Here is an 18,379-nt window from a genome sequence, read left to right as displayed (position 1 = left end):
AATGTAAAATTTTATTTTATTTTACAATAAAATTTTATTATAATCTGGAATAAACAACTCACTGTGTGCAGCACCCTTGTGCATTGCTCTACTGAACAGTGTTATCTTAGAATTAAACAGTGTTGGGAAGTAAGGAACTTTTGGGTTCAGGTCTGAGGAATCATGACCTCCTCTAGGACCTGTAGGTCAATTCTTCTGAGGTCTTGGACACGTTCGAGGAACTAGGTAAGTCCCCTTCCCTAATCCAATCCCCCTGATGTATACTGAATTCCCACTCATGGAGCAAATGGCATGCTGATCCGGGGAGGAAGATCAGGGGCTCAGAATGCAAGCTGGTCTCCATCTGGAGTCCTGGGAGCACACTGCCCCCCACCCTTCCCACTCCAAACCAACCACCTCAACCACCTCACTTGCTTACCCACTCTCTGAGATCCCACTACCAGAGGCCCATTCCTTTGGGAAAACAAAACTCTTTTCAGTGAATGGCAAAGTATTCAGCTTTTATCAATCATTTACACTTGAGTGAATTAATGTACACTCCATGATTGTTAGGTAAGGGCCACAAAGCACACTTCGTCAATTTCAAAGTTCTGCAGAGGGCTAATCCTAATGTTTGAAAGCAGGCGTACTATGGACCTAGAAGTAACATGGTGAAAGGGATATACTTTTTTATTTTATTTTATTTTATTTTATTTTATTTTATTTTATTTACTTTATTTTATTTAAGTTCAATTAGCCAACATATATACATCATTAGTTTTTGGTGTAGTGTTCAATGATATACTTTCAGTGTTTGCCCTCCTTGGGCTGAACTCGGAGGGAACACTGCCATCCATCCATCCACCCACCCATCCATCCATCCATCCATTCATCCATCCATTCAATAGTGAGATTGAAGGACAAAAGGACATTCTACTCACTGAACCATGTCTCAAACCAAATTGGGAAGTACTCTTTTGGAGCCTTCCCTCCTCCCCCACTCCATCCTTAAGCTCTTTCCTTTGTGCTAGCAGCCCCATGCTCTCTTATTCTGCCATAGAGGTCAGCTCCAATACACAATTTCTAAGCTATAAGTGGACAACAGACCTGTGGAGAAACCACTGCCATAGTTTTTGCAGTTAAATAGTGAATACTCTTTTTATTCAGAATACATTTTTAACAGAATTTCATGCACCAGTAAATCAGTACAGTGAGGAGTTACAGGGGTGGGGAATCTCTCTTCAGGAAACATCTCACCCTGGTAGAGCTCTCAACTCCCAGAATCCCCTTAACCCAGCTCAGATGATTAGTGGCCAAGGAGCAGTAGATGGGGTTGACTCCCAGTATAACCAATAGGATTTGCAGGTCTCTGAGGATAAAAGAGAGGAGAGGAAAGCTCTTGTAAAGGAGGAGACTATTATATTGGGACTGGCAGTTCCACTGAGGTTCCCTGAGAGACTGATGAGGGAGAGCTGGTGTTGGCGCCTGGTTCTCCTTCTTGATTACACTCTTCAAGGGCTACGGTCTGGTCTCTTCCATCTGTCTCTGAGTCTCTGTGTGGAGAAAAAGACATGACTAAGGGAGGATCCAAAACTATCAATCTGAAAACAGGTTGTGTTACGGGGCTCAGATATTCGAGGAGCATTCAGACAATTTTTTTTTCCACCAGCCCTGGGTTTATAGAAGGAGGCTGACATGAGGCATTTACCTGGTTCGGAGTCGAGGCCACTTCTTCCATTCTATGGCTAGCACCACCCCCAAAGCTACAACTACCACCACAATCAGACTACTTCGGACAATGTTCCCCACAGTGCACTCCTGAGCGGCAGGCCCTGTGATGACAAAAGAGTAGACACCAAGGCTATGGAGTTAGCACATGTACGTTCCCCTGATCTCTTGTTGTCCCCTCATCTGGCCTCCTTCAGGGTTCACTTGTGAGCCATGTTGAGAATGCAGAGGGGTTGGTCAGAGCCAGTGCTTATGCTGAGGAGAAGCTGCCCTCCTTTTGGGGGTGGAAGAGGCCTTGAAAGTAGAGGCCTGCTCATATCTGTGGGTGGATCTGAGGTCCACCTCCTCACCATCCCTAGGAGAAAGATGACCACACTTGAGGTCTCTGACTCCAAATCCTCCCACCTCCATCTTTGGTGATCTCCATCCAGACTATCTCTGGGATCCCAGGTGGGTCATTCCAGAACCATAGAGGGATTATCCTCTCACCTGCTGCCCCCACCAGCTCCAGGGCATTGCTAGGCTCTGACCAGATGTCAGGATAGGCCTGGAGGCGGTAGCTGCAGCTGTAGTTGCCAATGCCTTTTCCTTCTATGTTGTTGATGATGAAGTCCCCATCCTCTGAGAACTGCTGAGGTGCTTCTTCTCCGTCATGTTCTAAGACAAATTCAACACCTGGCAGGGGTCCTCGGCACTGAAGGGTGATGTCCTTCCCTAGCTTGAACACGGTGCTGGGCCAGGCTGACAGAGAGGGCTTAGGGGGCTTATCTGCAACCAGCCAGGACAACCAACCAGAGTTAGAAGCGGTCCTGAATCCCCTTAGGGCTAATTACTTCAAAACTACAAAGTATAGACTATTACTGAGGTCTCCAGGACCTTACCAGTCACCCAGATCTCCAGGAAGTCACTGCGATTGGAAGCCGCAAAGGGAGCAGAGTCCAAATAATAAACACAGCTATAGACCCCAGAATCGTCACCTCTCACCGCTGGCATCCAGAAGTCAGCCCTGTACCCGCTTGGGCTCTGTTGCTCCAAAGGCTCTTGAGTGCCCTCCTTCAACAGGACAAATGTTGAGTCTGGCAGTTCCCCTTGGCATCGAAAAGTCATATTTTCTCCAGGGGCCACAATGGGTCCAGGCTGGGCTAAGAGGCTGGGTTTAGGGAGCAAACCTAGAAGAAATTAACTCCTGGTCAGAGAGAGGAGGCCACTTTCCAGTGTGCTACCCCTAGAGTCTGTTCAATAAAGAGGAAAGACTATTGCTTGCCTCTCCTTGAGCTCTTTGAAAACTGTTTCCATGAACCCTCTCACAGTCCATTCTCTCCTCTCTCCTCTCCCATGCCTGCTCCAGAGCACCTTCCCATTACCTGTGACTATGAGTTCCAAAGTGTTGCTAGGCTGTATCTTGATAGGGCTGGTCCAGTCAGGGTGGTAGCAGCAGCTGTAACGCCCTATGTTAGCACCAGATATGTTGGTGATGGGGAACGCCCCGTCATTACTGGTGGATCCCCAGAGCTGTACTGAAGGGGCTTCTCTTTCTTTATGTAGAATATACCCTACTCCATGGACTGGCCCCTGGCACCAGAGAGTAACATTCTGCCCCATAGGAACCACAGAACTGGGCTCAGCAAACAACCATGGCTTGGGAAATGTGTCTAGAAAGAGATCAAAGATGTAATGAGTATAGATACTTATCACTCGCTGCATTAACCCTTTATCTTTCTCCTTCTGGATACAATAGTTCCCCCCTCCATAGTCTGGCCTAGCCTTCTACCCTCCCTAACCCCTACTCTAGTTGTCTCTGTCCCAGTCTCATATCTTGTCTGTTCTTTTTTTCCATATCATTAATTACTTTATTTTTTTCTTTCTCAAATTTTTATTTAAATTCTAGTTAGTTAACATATAGTATAATATTGGTTTCAGGAGTAGAATTTATGATTCATCACTTACATATGACACCCAGTGCTCATCACAAGAGGTGCCCTCCTTAATGCCCATCACCCATTTAGCCCATCCCCAACCCACCTCCCTCCATCAACCCTCAGTTTGTTCTCTATCCTTAAGAGTCTCTTATGGTTTGCTTCCCTCTCTCTTTTTTTTTTTCCTTCCCATATGTTCATCTGTTTTATTTCTTAAATATATCTTGTCTGTTCTTACCAGTCACCCAAATCATAATGGGCTTGCTGAGGTGTGATCCCCTATTTGACATGGCTGTCTCGTAGTAGACACAACTGTAGTTCCCAGAGTCCTCTGCTCCAACACTGTGGAGGAGGAAGTCAGCTGAGTTCCCGGAGGTGCTCTGGAACTGTAAGGGAACCTGGGTTCCCTCCTGCAAGAGGGCAAACCTCATGCCCTGGAAAGCCCCTTGGCAGCGCAGGGTCACATTCTTCCCAGGAAGCACCACAGGACCCGGCTGTGCCAGAAGAGTGGGTTTGGGGTAGAATTCTGAAATTCAAGAGACCACAACATGAGAGAAGCCTGCCCCCCACTTTCTGCAGATTGCTTTTTTAGCATTATTGGAAGAAACAGTATGTGTTTATCTAGCAAATTAGAAAATACAGAACAAACCTAAGAAAATACAATTCTCCCATTCAAAGATAACCACTCTTTATACATGTCTCTATATCTCTTTTTCATTTTTTTCTCTATGTGTCCATGTCATTGTAGCTGTAACTATTTGCATAATTGGGATCCTACTGTATGCACAGTTGTGTAGTTTAATATTTTTCACTTAACTTTATGTAGTAAACATTTTTCTATGACGTTAATCAGCCTTTGAAAACTATCATTTGTAATGGCTGCATAATATGCAACTGTCATTTCAAGGTCTTTGCCCATTCTCTGAGGGCCATCCAGCCCACCAATCTCTGACAGCTCAGCTAAAGAAAAAGTGAACATTGAGCCTAAAGCTCAAGGCCAAGCCACAAAAAGATTTTAGAAATAGGGCATGTGAGCTGGCATTGGGGATTGGACACCCCCATCTGCCTCATTTCTTCCCCTAGACGTGAATTACTTGCCTCTCCCCTCTCCTTTGTCTCTTCTCCCTGTATTAGTAATAATAGAATCTGCTGCCTTTCATGGACTATTTACCATGTACCAGGCACTTTCCTGAGCACTTTCTTGATGATTTTATTTATTTATTTATTTATTTATTTATTTATTTATTTATTTATGTAGGCTCCACACCCAATGTGGGGCTTGAACTCATGACCCTGAGATCAAGAGTCCTGTGCTCTATCCTGGTGACTTTTAGAAGGAGCACTTTTCCTCTCCCACTGACAGCCCTCCCACCCATTGTCCCAGGGTCAATCCTGCCTCCATCTGTGTTTCCCCACTCCTGACCTGTTACCACGAGCTCCACAGGGTCGCTGGGCTCAGACCAGATAGCAAAGTCATAATAGCGGCAGCTGTAATTCCCTCCATCACCAGTGCCCACTGAAATGATCAGAAAGTGAGCCGCACTGGCCCCTGGACTTGCCCAAGACCTGTCACTGGATGCTATTTCACTTCCATCTTTGTAAAGAATAAAGCTCATGTGCTGCTGGGGAGTGGAGCAATTGAAAGTCACTCGGGCACCAGGAGTGACCACAGGGCTGGCCCATGTCTTGAAGAAGGGCTTGGGGTACATTTCTAGAAGGCAGAAAACAAAAACATGACACAAAACCAAATTAAGAAAAAAAAAGATAGCTAATACAGCAAATGTTGGTTTCTGGAAGCTGCTTTGTTTTCTATAGCATTACATTCAGAAGTAGGTGCATTTAAAAATCAAGGCAAATCCACTTTGCAGATGGACTTCTCCCAGGGATTCCCGTTCCCCCCCACCCCTCACCTCCTCCAGCTGAATCCTGCCTGTCATCAGGGTAGGCAATGAAGGCTAGCTAAAAGAGTGAACTGTCATTAGGGCTCTGCTGGTCCCCTGAGGCTCAGTTTGCCCATTTGGGCAAGAAGGGGAAATGGTACCTGCTCCGCCTCCCTGGAATATTTGGCCTATATCTAAATGAGATAATTGATATGAAAATAATTAGAAAAATTAAATCACCCTCCACAAACCCCAGCTATTAATAACAATTATGGCTATTAATATCGTGCAGCCAGAGGCCCTGGCACTCCCAGCGCCACGCCTGCCTGGCTCTAAGATTGGACACAGGCTCCTAGGACCAGCAGCAAAGTTTGCTGTGGGGAGAGGAGTGTCTGACCCAGAGCTTTGCCTCCCCCCTCCTCCCTCACACACTCTTTTCAGCTCTACCTTTTATGACAAGCTCTAGGGGCTCACTGGGCTCAGACCACTTGAAGGGGCGCTTTTCAGTGTGAGTACGGCAGCTATAATTGCCTTCGTCTTTATCCTCCATTCTTTGGATTGTAAAGAAGGCTTCTCTCCCAACGGCACCAAGTTGCTGGACAGGTTCCTGCACTCCCTCCTTATACAGAACAAACTCCATGCCCGACAGCCATCCTTTGCACCGGATTTGCAATTTCTGGCCCCGGATTGGAGGGGAAGCAGACATGACAGGTTTGGGGAGGATGTCTGGAAAACAAAATGGGGTGGAAAAGGAGGCTGAAGTTTGGAGGTACCCAGATGGGACACTTGGAGTCACTCTGTCAGCAAAAAAAGAAATTCATCCTGGACTGGCCTTTGGCTCTTCTTATCAGTCTCCTTTCACTCTCTTCCCCAGCCCCCTCCCCCATTTCAGGGCCCCTCCTCTCCTACTTGCAGCACAAGCCCCTTGGGCTCCAGGTCGCTGTGCATTCCACCCCCTTAGGAACAGTGTTGGAGTCACAGGGCACTGAGGGTCACCCCAGGAGGAACCTCTACCTTTTCTTACCTGTCCCCACCAGCTCAAGTGCCTCACTGGGCTCCGACACAGCCATCTCTTCCCAGGAATGGCAGTGGTAACTCCCGGTGTGGCTCTGGGTCAGGGCTCCAAGGGGGAAGGCAGCCCGGACCTGCTCTGAGGCCGGGCGAGTTGCAATCCACCCAGTCCCATCCTTCAGCAACACAAACTCCTTAGTTGAGCCAGAAGGGCTTCTGCACCAGAGGGTTAAGTTCTTCCACGGGGCAAGAGGGAAGTTGGTCTCTGCCCACAGCTCAGGCTTAGGGGTTGGCATGATTATTTCTAGAAACAGCAGAGTTAATGAAGCCATCTTCCCTTCTCCCTCCCCTCCCCCTTTCTTTGCCCTTGAACCCCCTCCCCAGATCACAGTGCCCAACTCCCCTTTCAACACAAACCCAAACTCTTTCCTTCCTTCTGCAGGTGCTGGGGAAAGGGGAAGATTATGTCTCAGCTGAGCCTCAGAAAAGTGCAGAAGCTTGGGGGAAATTTTACAGGCAGAAAAGCAGAGTTGGAGGCTGAATTTTGCCAGCAGCTTTAGCAAGTGCCCCTTCCTGGCTGTCCTTCCCTCCCAACCAGTCACTCCCTGGCCACTGACACTGACACTCTGTAGTTATTTCAGATCTCCAGGAAGGAATGTCCCAGTCTGGAGCAGGAAAAACTCACCAGTCTCTTCTGTCAATACCCCATTGCACAGTCCTGCAAAAGAAATTGCTGCCAGAGCTCTGCCCCCTCCCCCACGGGACTTCACCCGGCCTTCTGCCCAGACCCCTTCCCCACCCCCTTGTACTCACCACAGCAGAGAAGGGCCGTGACTATGAAGAGCATGGTGACCCCTTGAGCTGTTCCCAGCAACCAGGCTTCTCTAGTGAGACCAGAAAAGAGATGAGAGGAGCTGCTGGGGTTAGGGGGAGGGCGGAGAGAAGGGGGCGGCAATTTATGTCATTGGCTTACTCACCACCCAATAGGGATTGGATTTGGGCAGGATAATGGGATATAATCTTTCCTGACATCGATGACTTTTCTTTTTGAGGGCCTCACCACCTACAAACCCCTTGCTCTTTCATGACCCACGTGCCCACCCCACCCCCTTCCCCTCTCCTCAGCCTATATCAGATGTCAGCTCCCTATGTCCCCTGATTAGGCTGTTGCTGGAATTGAGTTGTCAGATGTGAAAATGCTTTTGTAATTCCAGCTCTCAGAACCTCTGGAGCTCAGAGTGATCGGCAGCTCTAGGTGGCGGGTGTGGGGGTGGAGGGAAAAATCTTGGGTGTTTCTCCGTCATCAAGTTTAAGTTTGGAAGCAGTTTTTATTATGGCAGTATTGGTCCTCAGACCGACCTGCCTCACCTGCTTTTGTTATGGAAGGGTTGCCTAGGCAGCCACAGTGAATTACCCAAAGATTGTCAGTGCTGAGCTAAGCTTGTCAGAGAGTGGGATCTCTCTACCCCCACCCAGATTATGACTAGCAATGTGCGGCAGCTTTGGGTTATGGGTCCTGTAGAATTAGATGATATTAAGCCATAATCCATTTGGCAATTTGTACTTAGAAAACACTGACCCTCCTTCCTGGTCAGGAAAACATGCTTTTCAAGCTGCTTTCTCTGAAATCTGCTTCCGGAGCTCGTTCTTTGATGCAATGGTCTTGAGCTGAGGTGGGGCACTTGAAGCTACATTTTTTTCTAACCCCTGGCTTGGAGGTTACCCCAAGGTGCAGGACTCAGGATTGATTCTGAGGACAACTAGACCTGGCCCCCCACTGAGACTTTTTGAAAACTCAAAGGGTGGTGGTTTTTGCAGAAGATTTAAGATGCTCCCTTCTAATTACCCAAGCACTCTGTCCCTCAGATCCTGGTGGAAAACACAGACATATACAATCATAGTCATCATCCATCATATATTGAATACTCCCAGACACACAAAGGCCCATGATCATGGTGAGGGGGCTACAGCCAAGAGCAGAAGTTTGGGGGTAGTAGGTAAGGCCTTCAGGGGCTGAGGCCCCCACCAACATAGTAGCTGTCATTTCCCTTCCTGTTGTCAGGCAGAATCGCCTGAGCACAGGCCGTGGGGATCAGGGAAAAAGGAGGATGGCCCAGGGGACACCAAAGGATCAAAGGAAATGGTAGGTTTGGTTTGCCATTTTGTGGTTCAGAGGAAGCAGTTTGATTTCCTGGCCCAATCCACTACCTCATCAGATGCCCATCCAGGTTAAGATTATATTCTCAGGGTGCTCTGCACAGATGGTTGGAGGCCAGAGCGACAGAGAGATTGGTTTCTATGGAGACTAGGATGGACCATGAGGCTCTCTAGCCCTTGAAAGCTAGGGGTTAGGGTGAAAAGTTGGGATGGGAGTTGGATTATATCCAGGGAGATAGGACAGCTTGGCTTCTTACAAGAGAAAAAGTTCAAACTAAGTTCATTTGGGAGACATCAGTCATCTCTGAGTGGCCGGGTAGTTTGGGAGGGAGATTTGGGCATTCCCTGGGTGGGGGTGGGGGGACAGGGAATCAGTGAATGAGGTTCTGATTGCTTCCCCTTCTGAGAATGTTTCTCTACCCTCTGGCTTGGATGCTGACTTCTCTGTGAGGTGAAAGAGAAACAGCTGGGATGAGAAAGTCTTGTTTCTTAAACCCAGAAGGTGGGGGATACAAAGGGTGTGACCCTGTGGCCTATCTCAACTGGGGTATGACCCATTTCTGAGTCTCTGGGGAGCCTGGACTTAGCTAGATTGAAGGACAGGGGGCTAGGACAAGATAGTTACCTGATTCTGAGTCTCCGACACTTCCACCTTATCCACAGCACTACCAACAGCAAGGCAACAAGCTGCATGATTAGGGACATCCTGATAGCTTCATTCAGAATGTAATTCCAGGTGAGAAAGCCTGTGGCCAGAGAAGACCAGAAGCAGGAGCCTTGATAGGGAAAGGGGGAGGTGAACACATTCGGGGTTGGGGTGGGGAGGAGGGAGGAGGAGTTGGTTACTGAAGGTGAAGGGAAGCTCAGACAGAAGTGGCCTTATTTTTCATGAAGAATGGGAGCTTTGAAAGTATCCTGCTCATTGCCTTTGAGTGATTCTGAGACCACCCCAGGGGAAGTATGCCCAAACCCAAGGGCCCTGATTTACATGCCCCTTACTCCCCTTTCCATTGCTTTCTGGGCACTGCTTCGGGATCCCATGGGTATCATGACCAAAGCCATGGAGGGGCAACCCTAGGAAGAGTTGTCCTCTCACCTGCTGGCCCCATCAGCTTCAGAGGCTCACTGCGATCTGACCAGATGTTGGGGTGTGCCTCTATGCGATAGCTGCAACTGTAGGTCCCTGTGCCTTTTCCTTCAGCATTACTGATGATGAAGTCTCCATCCACTGAGAATTTTTGGAATGTTGCTCTTTCTTCCCATTCCAGAGAAAATTTAAGTACTGGATGAGGTATTCGGCACTGAAGGGTAATGGCCTTTCCTAGCTTGAACATGGTGCTGGGCCAGGCCGACAGGGAGGGTTTGGGGGGCTTATCTGCAACCAATCCAGAAACTAGAGTTAGAATAAGTGACCTTGAACTCAGTACCCCTTCCCCCAACAAGTTTCTCGGCTTCTTATGTGATCTTTCCTGTCTTTCCACTTCCACTAGATCAGTGGTCTCAAAATTTGACTGTTCTTTAGAACCTCTTGGCCCACTCCTCAGTATTCTAAAGATTCTTGTGTTTCTACCTTCTATCACAAAGACCTCATACCTGTAAGTTTCCCCTGGCCAGAAGGAAAATAACATTTCCCGGGGTCACAATGGGGCTAGGCCATGCCAAGAGGCAGGGCTTGAGTAACAATCTTGGGAGAAAAAGTATGCAAAGTTTTTGGAGAAAATTCTGCACCACCTTCCTAGCATATTTTTCCTCAGCTCATAACTCCAAGAGGGTACAGGGCTGCTAACTCCTTCTTAGAATACTGTAATGATGATAAAAACAAACGACATTTGTTAGCACTCGCCTACAACCACGAGCTCCACGGTGTTGTGTGATGTCATCCTGATGGAGGTCTTCCAGGAGAGGAGATAGTGGCAGCTATAGATGCCAGCATCACTATAGGTCACATTGTTGAGGAAGAATGACTCATTGTCATCAGTGCTGGTGGTATCCAAGAGCTGAAGTGGTTTGTCTTCTCCTTTCTTATAGAGTGCAAATCCCACTCCATTCACTGGCCCTCGACACCACAGGCTCACGTTCTGACCCATCTGGACCACAGGACTGGGCTGAGCAAGTAGCCAGGTCTTGGGAAAAGTGTCTAGGATGAGACCCAAAATATAAAGGGCTAGTGGTCTGACTCCCCTCTCACCACTAAGGGTTCTCTTCCTTCAGTCCACCCTTGGAAAATCCCACCCTAAGCCCAGTTGTACAAATTCTGTTCCCTTTCCCACTGTTAGCCCTTGCTGCATGATCAGGCTCTCCAGGCAGCCCAGAGGGAGTTGTATATCCTTAGCCCCTAACGTAGGTCCCCTGGCATTCCCCTCTCTTACCGGTCACCCAGATTTTCAGGATATCACTAAGGAGTGAACCCCTGTATGACCTATCATAGTAAAAACAGAGGTAATGTCCAGCATCCTGGATTTTCAAAGCCCGGAAGAAGAAATATGCCTCATTTTTTATCGGCCTCTTGCGGTAAAAGGATTTCTCCAAGTCTTCAAGTCTTATTAGAGCAAAGGTCATTCCATAGATTGGCCCCTGACACCTGAGGTTCATGCTTTCCCCAGGTGCCATAATGGGCCCAGGATACGCTGTCAGAGTTGGTTTGGGATAGAGTCCTAGAAAGGGAAGAGACCCTGAATTAGAAATAGGATGATTCTTCCCTATTATCTTTTAGTTTTATTTTCCTAGTTTTTTCTAAAGACAAGTAGTGGTAGCTGAAGCTTAGCCTTTACTCCCTCTCCCTTCCTTGAATCTTGGCCTCTTCTAGTAGATAATCAAGGCCATGTCCTCCCCTCTCACCAGACTTTATCAGCTCCACTGAGCTCTAACTATGTATAGGGCTGTGTCTCAGTGGAATATCTACATCTGTAATTGCTTGTATCTTTAGGTTCCTGAAATGCCAAATGTACTTCTTCCAACCACCCAAGAAACCAAGCTTCTGAAAATGACTTTGATTTCATCTTTGTAGAGCATGAATACTACTGCAGAAATAAAAATGCCCTTTGAACACATTAAGCCCACATAAGACCTTACTTCCAACATGAGATAGGAAGAAGCCAAGGAGGGATTGGCCAATAAGTCTTTGACCCAAAGAAATCTCTGTTAATGGGGCCACACCTTCTTTTCCATGTATTGTTCCCGCAAGGGGATCATACTACAAAATAGAGGGCAAAACTTACTCTGATACCATTCCTTCTTACCCACTACAATCCCAGGTAGACCCACCCATCTGTTACTGGAAAGATCAGCTCTTTCATATGCTCATTGAGCATTTAGGATGTGTCAGGCATCATGTAGGTCTAAGGATGTGCAAGTAAAGAAGATACAGTACCTGTCAGCAAAAAGTTCACGGCCTAGTGAGGGATACCAGTGAATAGGTAACTCTGAAAGTGTATGTTAGAGGAATCTACTCTGGAAGGACATTCATACAACAAACATCCATACACACAGTTCAAACAAACAGTTTTTGTTATTCAATCCTCAATAAAAAGCTATACTAATAAAATTAATATCTACCATTTATTGAGAACGTATATGCCAGGCACTGTACATATATTATATTTAGGCAAATCCTCACAACAACCCTGTGAGGTAGGCATTATTATTATACCAATTTTGCAAATCTGGAAACTGAGGCACAGAGAGGCATCATACAGTAGGTTGTATAGATACTGTTATCCCATTTTAGAGTGGGGGAAACCGAAGCACAGAGAGGTGAAGTGACTTGCTTAAGATCACACAGGGAGGCAGTGTCAGAGGTGGAATTAGAAACCAAGATTACTGCTTCTAAGTCCAGGGTACCTTCTGTGGCACCTATTTAGACTAATGGAGGAACTAAAGCAAATGTGGCCAATTCTGTGTAAAAGCATCCAGGCCATGGGGTGGGTGAACTGGGGCTGGGGTGTGTGTCTGGCATTTGAACATTTTGGGGAGACTTCTGCTGTGTCTAGATCTTGATACTGCCTTACTAGATCTACATATACAGGACTAAAGTAATTTATATGAAGTCATTTCTAAAATACGAGCTATCACATTTTTGTAATTTTTATTTATTTTTATCATTGATGCTAGCACAATTCTATTTCCTGCGCGTAAAAATAATCATCACAAATGCAATAAAAATGCATTTAAAATGTAAAAAACAGTTTATAAGACTGCAGTGGCAGTGCCTGGCACATAGTAAGTGCTCAATAAATATTAGTCAAATGAATGAATGAAAGCATGATATTCAACAAGTAGAGAACAACAAAGCTGTGATGAGCTGAAGCTGCCAGACATTTGGTTGGGCTCACTCATTAGCCAAGTGATTGGCTCCCACATATCTTCCTGGTAGCATATGTGATTCTAATTTGCATCTCAGGAAAATGTCAAATGACACTAGCTCATAGGCCTTACAAGACCTAGGACTTGGCTAAGGAAAGGAAAATCAGAAACCCTGGTTCATCCAGCCATGATCCCAGGGACAACGATCATCAGACCCCAGCAGCCATAGCCACACCCACCTGCCACAATCAGCTTCAGGGGGTTGCTGGGCTCTGACCACAGAGTGGGGAGCATCTGTATATGAGTGCGGCAGATGTAAACCCCTTCACTTTCAGGTGTCATGTTGGCAATGGAGAATATGGCCACTGTCCCAGTTGGGATTTGGTAATCCACGGGCTCTGCATATCCCTCTTTGAACAGCATGAATACCAAATCCTGCAGCCAGCCATGGCAGAGAATGTTAACATTACATCCAGGAAGAAGGGAGGTCTCAGCCTGGATCCAGAAGATGGGCTTGGGCAGCTGGCCTGGAAGGAGAGAATGAGCTGGAATTCAGGTAGAGCAAGGATAGCGCTGCTCAGTGAGCAGGAGAGGAGAGCGCTACTTAAATGAGCCTTCCCTCATTCATGATCCTTATTTACCACCCTTCCTTCCCCCTATCTGGGGTCTCCCCTATGTTGAGAGCTTGCTCTCTAGATTTGTTCCAGAGACTGCATCCTCATCTGCATTGCCTATAGAGAGTAGGCACTTACTAACTGTGGAATGCCTGCATGTATGCATTCATGCATTTGAGGTAAATGAATTAACTAATTAAACAAATCTTGCTCTGGGAAGGCAAGCTTGAATACCGGGAGCTGGAGTTTATTCTTGATTATCTACTGCTGTCTTCTTACCTGGTGCCTCCAACTCTAAAACTTTACTAGGTTCTGACCAGCCTGTCTCCTTCCAGTAGCAGCACCTGTAAAGACCTGCATTGGACTTAGTAAGGGCACCTATAGGGAATGAAACTTGGAAGGTCTTGGAGGAAGGGCGGATCCAAGTCATCTGTGTCTTATCCTTCAGCAGCAGAAACTTGCTTGAAATCCGAGAGGGGCTTTTGCACCAAAGTGTGATGTTCTCCCAAGGGGCCTGGGGGTAGTTGGTCTCTATCCACAGCTCCGGTTGAGATTGCACCACTGTTATTCCCAAAGATCACAAAGATATGAGTAGTCCAACCCTCTCCCTCCCATAATGTGCCCCACAATGTCCCTTAAAACTAGCCCTGACCCAAATTCTTCTTTTTGTCTTCCCTTGGGGACAAGAGTGTCTGCTCATGTGGGGGATGGGATAGGGCACCTAGGATATTTGTTCAAGGGATTTAAGTGAGTTGGGGAATACAGTGCAAGTCTGGCTTCCATTCCACCTGAAGTAAAGCTTTTTATTATTCTGTGGGAAACCAAGTCATGAAGTGAGGTGTTCTGGTCCCCAACCAGCTCAATCTGGGAACCTTTGTGGTCTCAAGGTAGTTATATCCAGTGCCATGGAGGCAGCTTATGTCTTGGAACCTCCAGGAAGGAAGGTACCTGAGGTGGCAGGACTCACTTACCTATTGATGTCATACCCAGACTTAGCCCTGAAAAGAGAGATAATGGTAAAGAAGGGCCCTCACATTGACCCCACCAACCCTCAATCCTCAACTCTCTTCTTTCTCCCTCCCCAAGGTGCCCAACCATAGGAGTACCTGTGACAGGGTCACCTGCCCCTCACCCCTTCCTTGTACTCACGAATGCAAAAGAGCAAGACAGTGAATGTCCACAGCATGGTGGCCTGCTCCCCTGGCCTGTCCAGGGTCATGGGGCCTCTGGTGCTCAATGTGTGCTTCAAGTCTGGAAGGGCTTTGCCCCTCAGCAGGTGGTGAGATCTAAAAGCAGAGGTGTTTTTACTCAGGGGACTTGTCCTGCTCCTCAAAGTTTAGTTTGGATCACTAAACTGCACCTGACAACCTTACCTTCCACTCCTTCAGAGGCATGAAAGGTACTACAAGGTCACCTGCCCCTTTTCTCCACCCACTTCTCCTTGCACCCAAGGTCTTTGCTGGCATCTAAGATGTCAGATTTGTTGAAATGTCTGTACATCCCTGGAATCTCAGAGGCTTAGAGGGCAACCTAATCCAGGCCAGAGGGGAGCCCTTGGGAGGAGAGAGATGCGAGGTGTAGAGAGTCATCTTTTTAGATCTCTCTCTCTCTCTCTCTCTCTCTCTCTCTCTCTCTCTATATATATATATATATATATATATATATATATATATATATAGTCTGAGTCCTCCAACAACCCAGCAAAGGAGGCTTTCCTGCCATCCCCATTTTGCTGACAAGGAAACTGAGGCTTAGTGGGGATATATTTAATTTGCCCAAAGTCAAAAGATTAAATATCAGATATTTATATAATAACTCCAATGCCTATTCTCTAAAACCAGTATTAAACTCCCCCTTTCTTACCTTTCCTCACACCTCCTTCCCCTTCTGTATATTGCCTCAGATGCAATATTACTCTCATTATTGTCTCTTACCCCCCAAAGCTCAAAACCCCCATCTCAAATAGGTGTTGGAGAATCAAGCTACTTGAGCTAATTAATATAAGGTGTAAATGATGTATTGGCTGCCCGTAATTTATAAGCATTTTTGCTCATTGCTCCTAAGGAAATATGGTAAAGATATTTGAATTCAGGGAGGCCTTTTCATTTTCCAAAAAATCACTACCGACCACATGTATATAAGATAGATCCTTTCTGCTTTCCTGCCTCTTCTCCACCATCACACCCAAAGTATCCTTTTGCCAAGGGAAGGTGTAACCCCACCACACAAACTCAAGCTAACTCTCCTCCACCAACTCTCTATTCAGAGTCTGAGGTCCTGGCTGTTTCATCCTATCTCAGTAGAGTGGGGGTAAATGCAGCTCCCAGAACAGAAAAGGGCTGATTTCACTTCCCAGAAGAGATCGCAACACTGTAGCCTCGAATTTGCTCCAATGCTAACACTGGGTGGGATGGTGGAGCAGGAAAACAAGAAGATTCATTTTCAAACATCTGGGCTGTGGGGAACAGGTGGACCATCAGAGATCCAAGGAGACAGTTTCCTTTTGCATTTCTCACTTTGCACTGAAGGATGCTCAAATTACCCTCTCTGAACTTTTCTTATCTGTAAAGTTGAGGAGTAATACCTATCTATCATTGTTGTTGTGTTGGATCAGAGATAATATCTGTACAGGGCACATGGTAAACATTTCATTACAAGGTGGCTATTTTTCTTCTTCCCCAAGGGGGTATTAACCTGGTGTAGGACCCTAAAGATGCTCTTTCATCTCAGCTCCCACAGCCTCTTGTCCCCCACTCCTCTCAGGGCCAGGCCCAGGCCCAGGCTTGAGTGCCACCCTGTTGCTTGGTTCCCCCAAGGCTTTGGGCCAGGATTTATTGGGGAAGCCAGGTTCTACTGCCAAGGGAAAGGTTCAACCTGGGACTCTGCCCAGAAATGCCAGCTGAGATTCCAGGCTTGCCACTTAGACCCCTAAACCAGGGTTTTGCCTCCTGGGGACTTGAGTGGAATGAGGGAAGGGGGGCTTCTCAGCATGGCTAACCCCTCCCCAATCACTAAGGAAACTGTACCATTTACATCCAGCGCAAAAGATGAACCTTATGCCCAGGGAATGTGGGAAACAGCCGCAAGATTCAGGTTAATTGGCCACGCCCATTTTTGGCCTTTCACACCCCCACCCCCACCCCCACCCCCAACTTCCACAGTCTAGTCCTTTTACCCTCCCCTTCTACTCCAACCCAAGCACTATCCCCACCCTTAGGCAGCGCCGCAGTGCTTTTGAGGGTGACATACCCGAAATGTCTAATGGCTCGCCCCCTGCATAGCTTTGAGGGCTCCAGGAATCAAAGAGGTTGGGCTCGGCGGGGTGGCGGGTACATGCTTCGCTGAGGGTTTGGAGGGAAGACTGAGAAGGAAAAGGGAAGATATTTACAGTGCCCAGAGATTCTCAGCGAGGCAATGCTGGGATCCGTGGAGGGACGGAGAAAGGGAAGGATAGACTGGGGAGCAGTTTGATTTGCGGCAATTAGTTACAGCAGGGAGACTATTTCGGGATTTTGTTTAGGATCTGTTGGCCAGATTAATCTTCAGCCACTGGGCTATGCGCTCATTTGCAGGTACTTACGGTAGTTGAAGGCCCGCTCCGCTGTTGGAGATTCTCCAGTGAGCTCCTCCAGATGCAGCAAACTGCCGGGCATGAGAAGAGCTGTCTAAGGAGTCTAAGGACAGCCTCTCGGGCTCCGCGCCCCGCCTCCCTCTCTCCCCCGCCTGCTTGCCGGTCCGCTCCAACCTCCTCCCCTCCGTCCGCCAGGCTCTGGGAGCCCACCTACACCAACTCTGCCTGACACCTGCAGTCCTCTGACGACCGGGATTTCTACGCCCCTCCCAGCTCCCCGCCTCTCCCGGCTCCCTGCAGAGGTTGCTGGAGCCAAATTCAGGCCCCTGCCCCCTCTCCTGTCGCTCTGAGTTTCATTGGGTCACTGTATCCTGGAGGGGAGAGGGCCAGCTCTTCAGACTGCCAAAGCTGTAGATCCTTCCTCTCCAGCTCCCCAATGCCTTTAAAGGGATCTCAGATCTTCCTCTGCCCATTTAATGCCCCACTTATGCATAAACATCGCCATCATGGTTTAAATGCCTCTGGGCCCTGGGCAGCTATTAGTTCTAATCCTCCTAGCAACCCTACAAGATGTTTTACTTCCCTCAGTTTTACAGATGAGGAAACTGAATCCCAGAGAGGGTTAAGTGACTTGGACAGCCTCCAGAGTCCAGCTTGGGATAAAAGCCCAGGCTTTAGAGACATACCAATCTGGATGTCAGTCCAGGTTCCACTATTCAATAGCCGAGTGACCTGAAGTGAGTTAAACTGTCTGAGTCCCAGTTTCCCCATCTGTAAAAGAAAACAGCAGAAGAGGTTGCACGGGGCTTTGTTGGAATCATGCAAGTCAAACTTCTAGCACAGTACGCCTGGTACCTGGTAGGTGCTCAATAAATGGGAGCTGCTGCCGCCACTACTGTTATTAATCTGTAAAGTGTTCCCCAGATGCCCTAGAGTAACATGCTTTCAATGATGTAGACAACCTTCCACAAATGTAGTTGATCACGAAAGACTTTTTGAAGTGAGAAATGTATGGATAAGATACTAACCAAAGCTCCTGACATATGTCGTATGATGGGATTAAAATGCAGCATCCAATAAACTGTCAGATCAGTTGATCGTTGTAAAAAAGAGCCAAATTAATCATAAAAGATTACAAATTATCTAAAAAAATACTGCAATTTAAGAGCAAACCACATAAAAATAAAGCAACAGCTCTTTTTAACAGGCAAAGTGAGTATC

General features: G+C 47.2%; 1 protein-coding gene across 5 annotated transcripts; it reads right to left on the bottom strand.

Annotated features, from left to right (window-relative positions):
• Positions 1-1,135: 1,135 nt before the first annotated feature.
• IGSF1 (immunoglobulin superfamily member 1) lies at positions 1,136-17,519 on the bottom strand. 5 transcript variants are annotated; one of them, XM_032428373.1, is made up of 22 exons: positions 17,369-17,519; positions 17,168-17,229; positions 16,837-16,948; positions 14,737-14,873; positions 14,559-14,585; positions 13,867-14,148; positions 13,213-13,500; positions 11,041-11,325; positions 10,515-10,808; positions 9,768-10,046; positions 9,297-9,447; positions 7,328-7,398; positions 7,200-7,232; positions 6,528-6,818; positions 5,951-6,229; positions 5,047-5,334; positions 3,862-4,149; positions 3,072-3,359; positions 2,589-2,876; positions 2,197-2,475; positions 1,688-1,811; positions 1,136-1,532 (listed from the first exon to the last, which is right to left on the bottom strand). In XM_032428373.1, the coding sequence occupies exons 4-22, from the start codon at positions 14,804-14,806 to the stop codon at positions 1,397-1,399; spliced, it is 4,041 nt and encodes a 1,346-aa protein (XP_032284264.1). In that variant the 5' UTR covers positions 14,807-14,873; positions 16,837-16,948; positions 17,168-17,229; positions 17,369-17,519; the 3' UTR covers positions 1,136-1,396. The 5 variants fall into 5 exon arrangements, with proteins under 5 accessions (XP_032284264.1, XP_032284266.1, XP_032284265.1 ...); XM_032428375.1 differs by having other exon boundaries at positions 17,373-17,519; XM_032428374.1 differs by lacking the exon at positions 16,837-16,948.
• Between the last annotated feature and the right edge of the window lie 860 nt (positions 17,520-18,379).

The sequence above is a fragment of the Phoca vitulina genome, unplaced genomic scaffold (genome assembly GCF_004348235.1).
Source record: "Phoca vitulina isolate PV1807 unplaced genomic scaffold, GSC_HSeal_1.0 scaffold39, whole genome shotgun sequence".
NCBI classification, from domain to species: Eukaryota; Metazoa; Chordata; class Mammalia; order Carnivora; family Phocidae; genus Phoca; species Phoca vitulina.
This window is presented reverse-complemented; position numbering and strand designations above follow the sequence as displayed.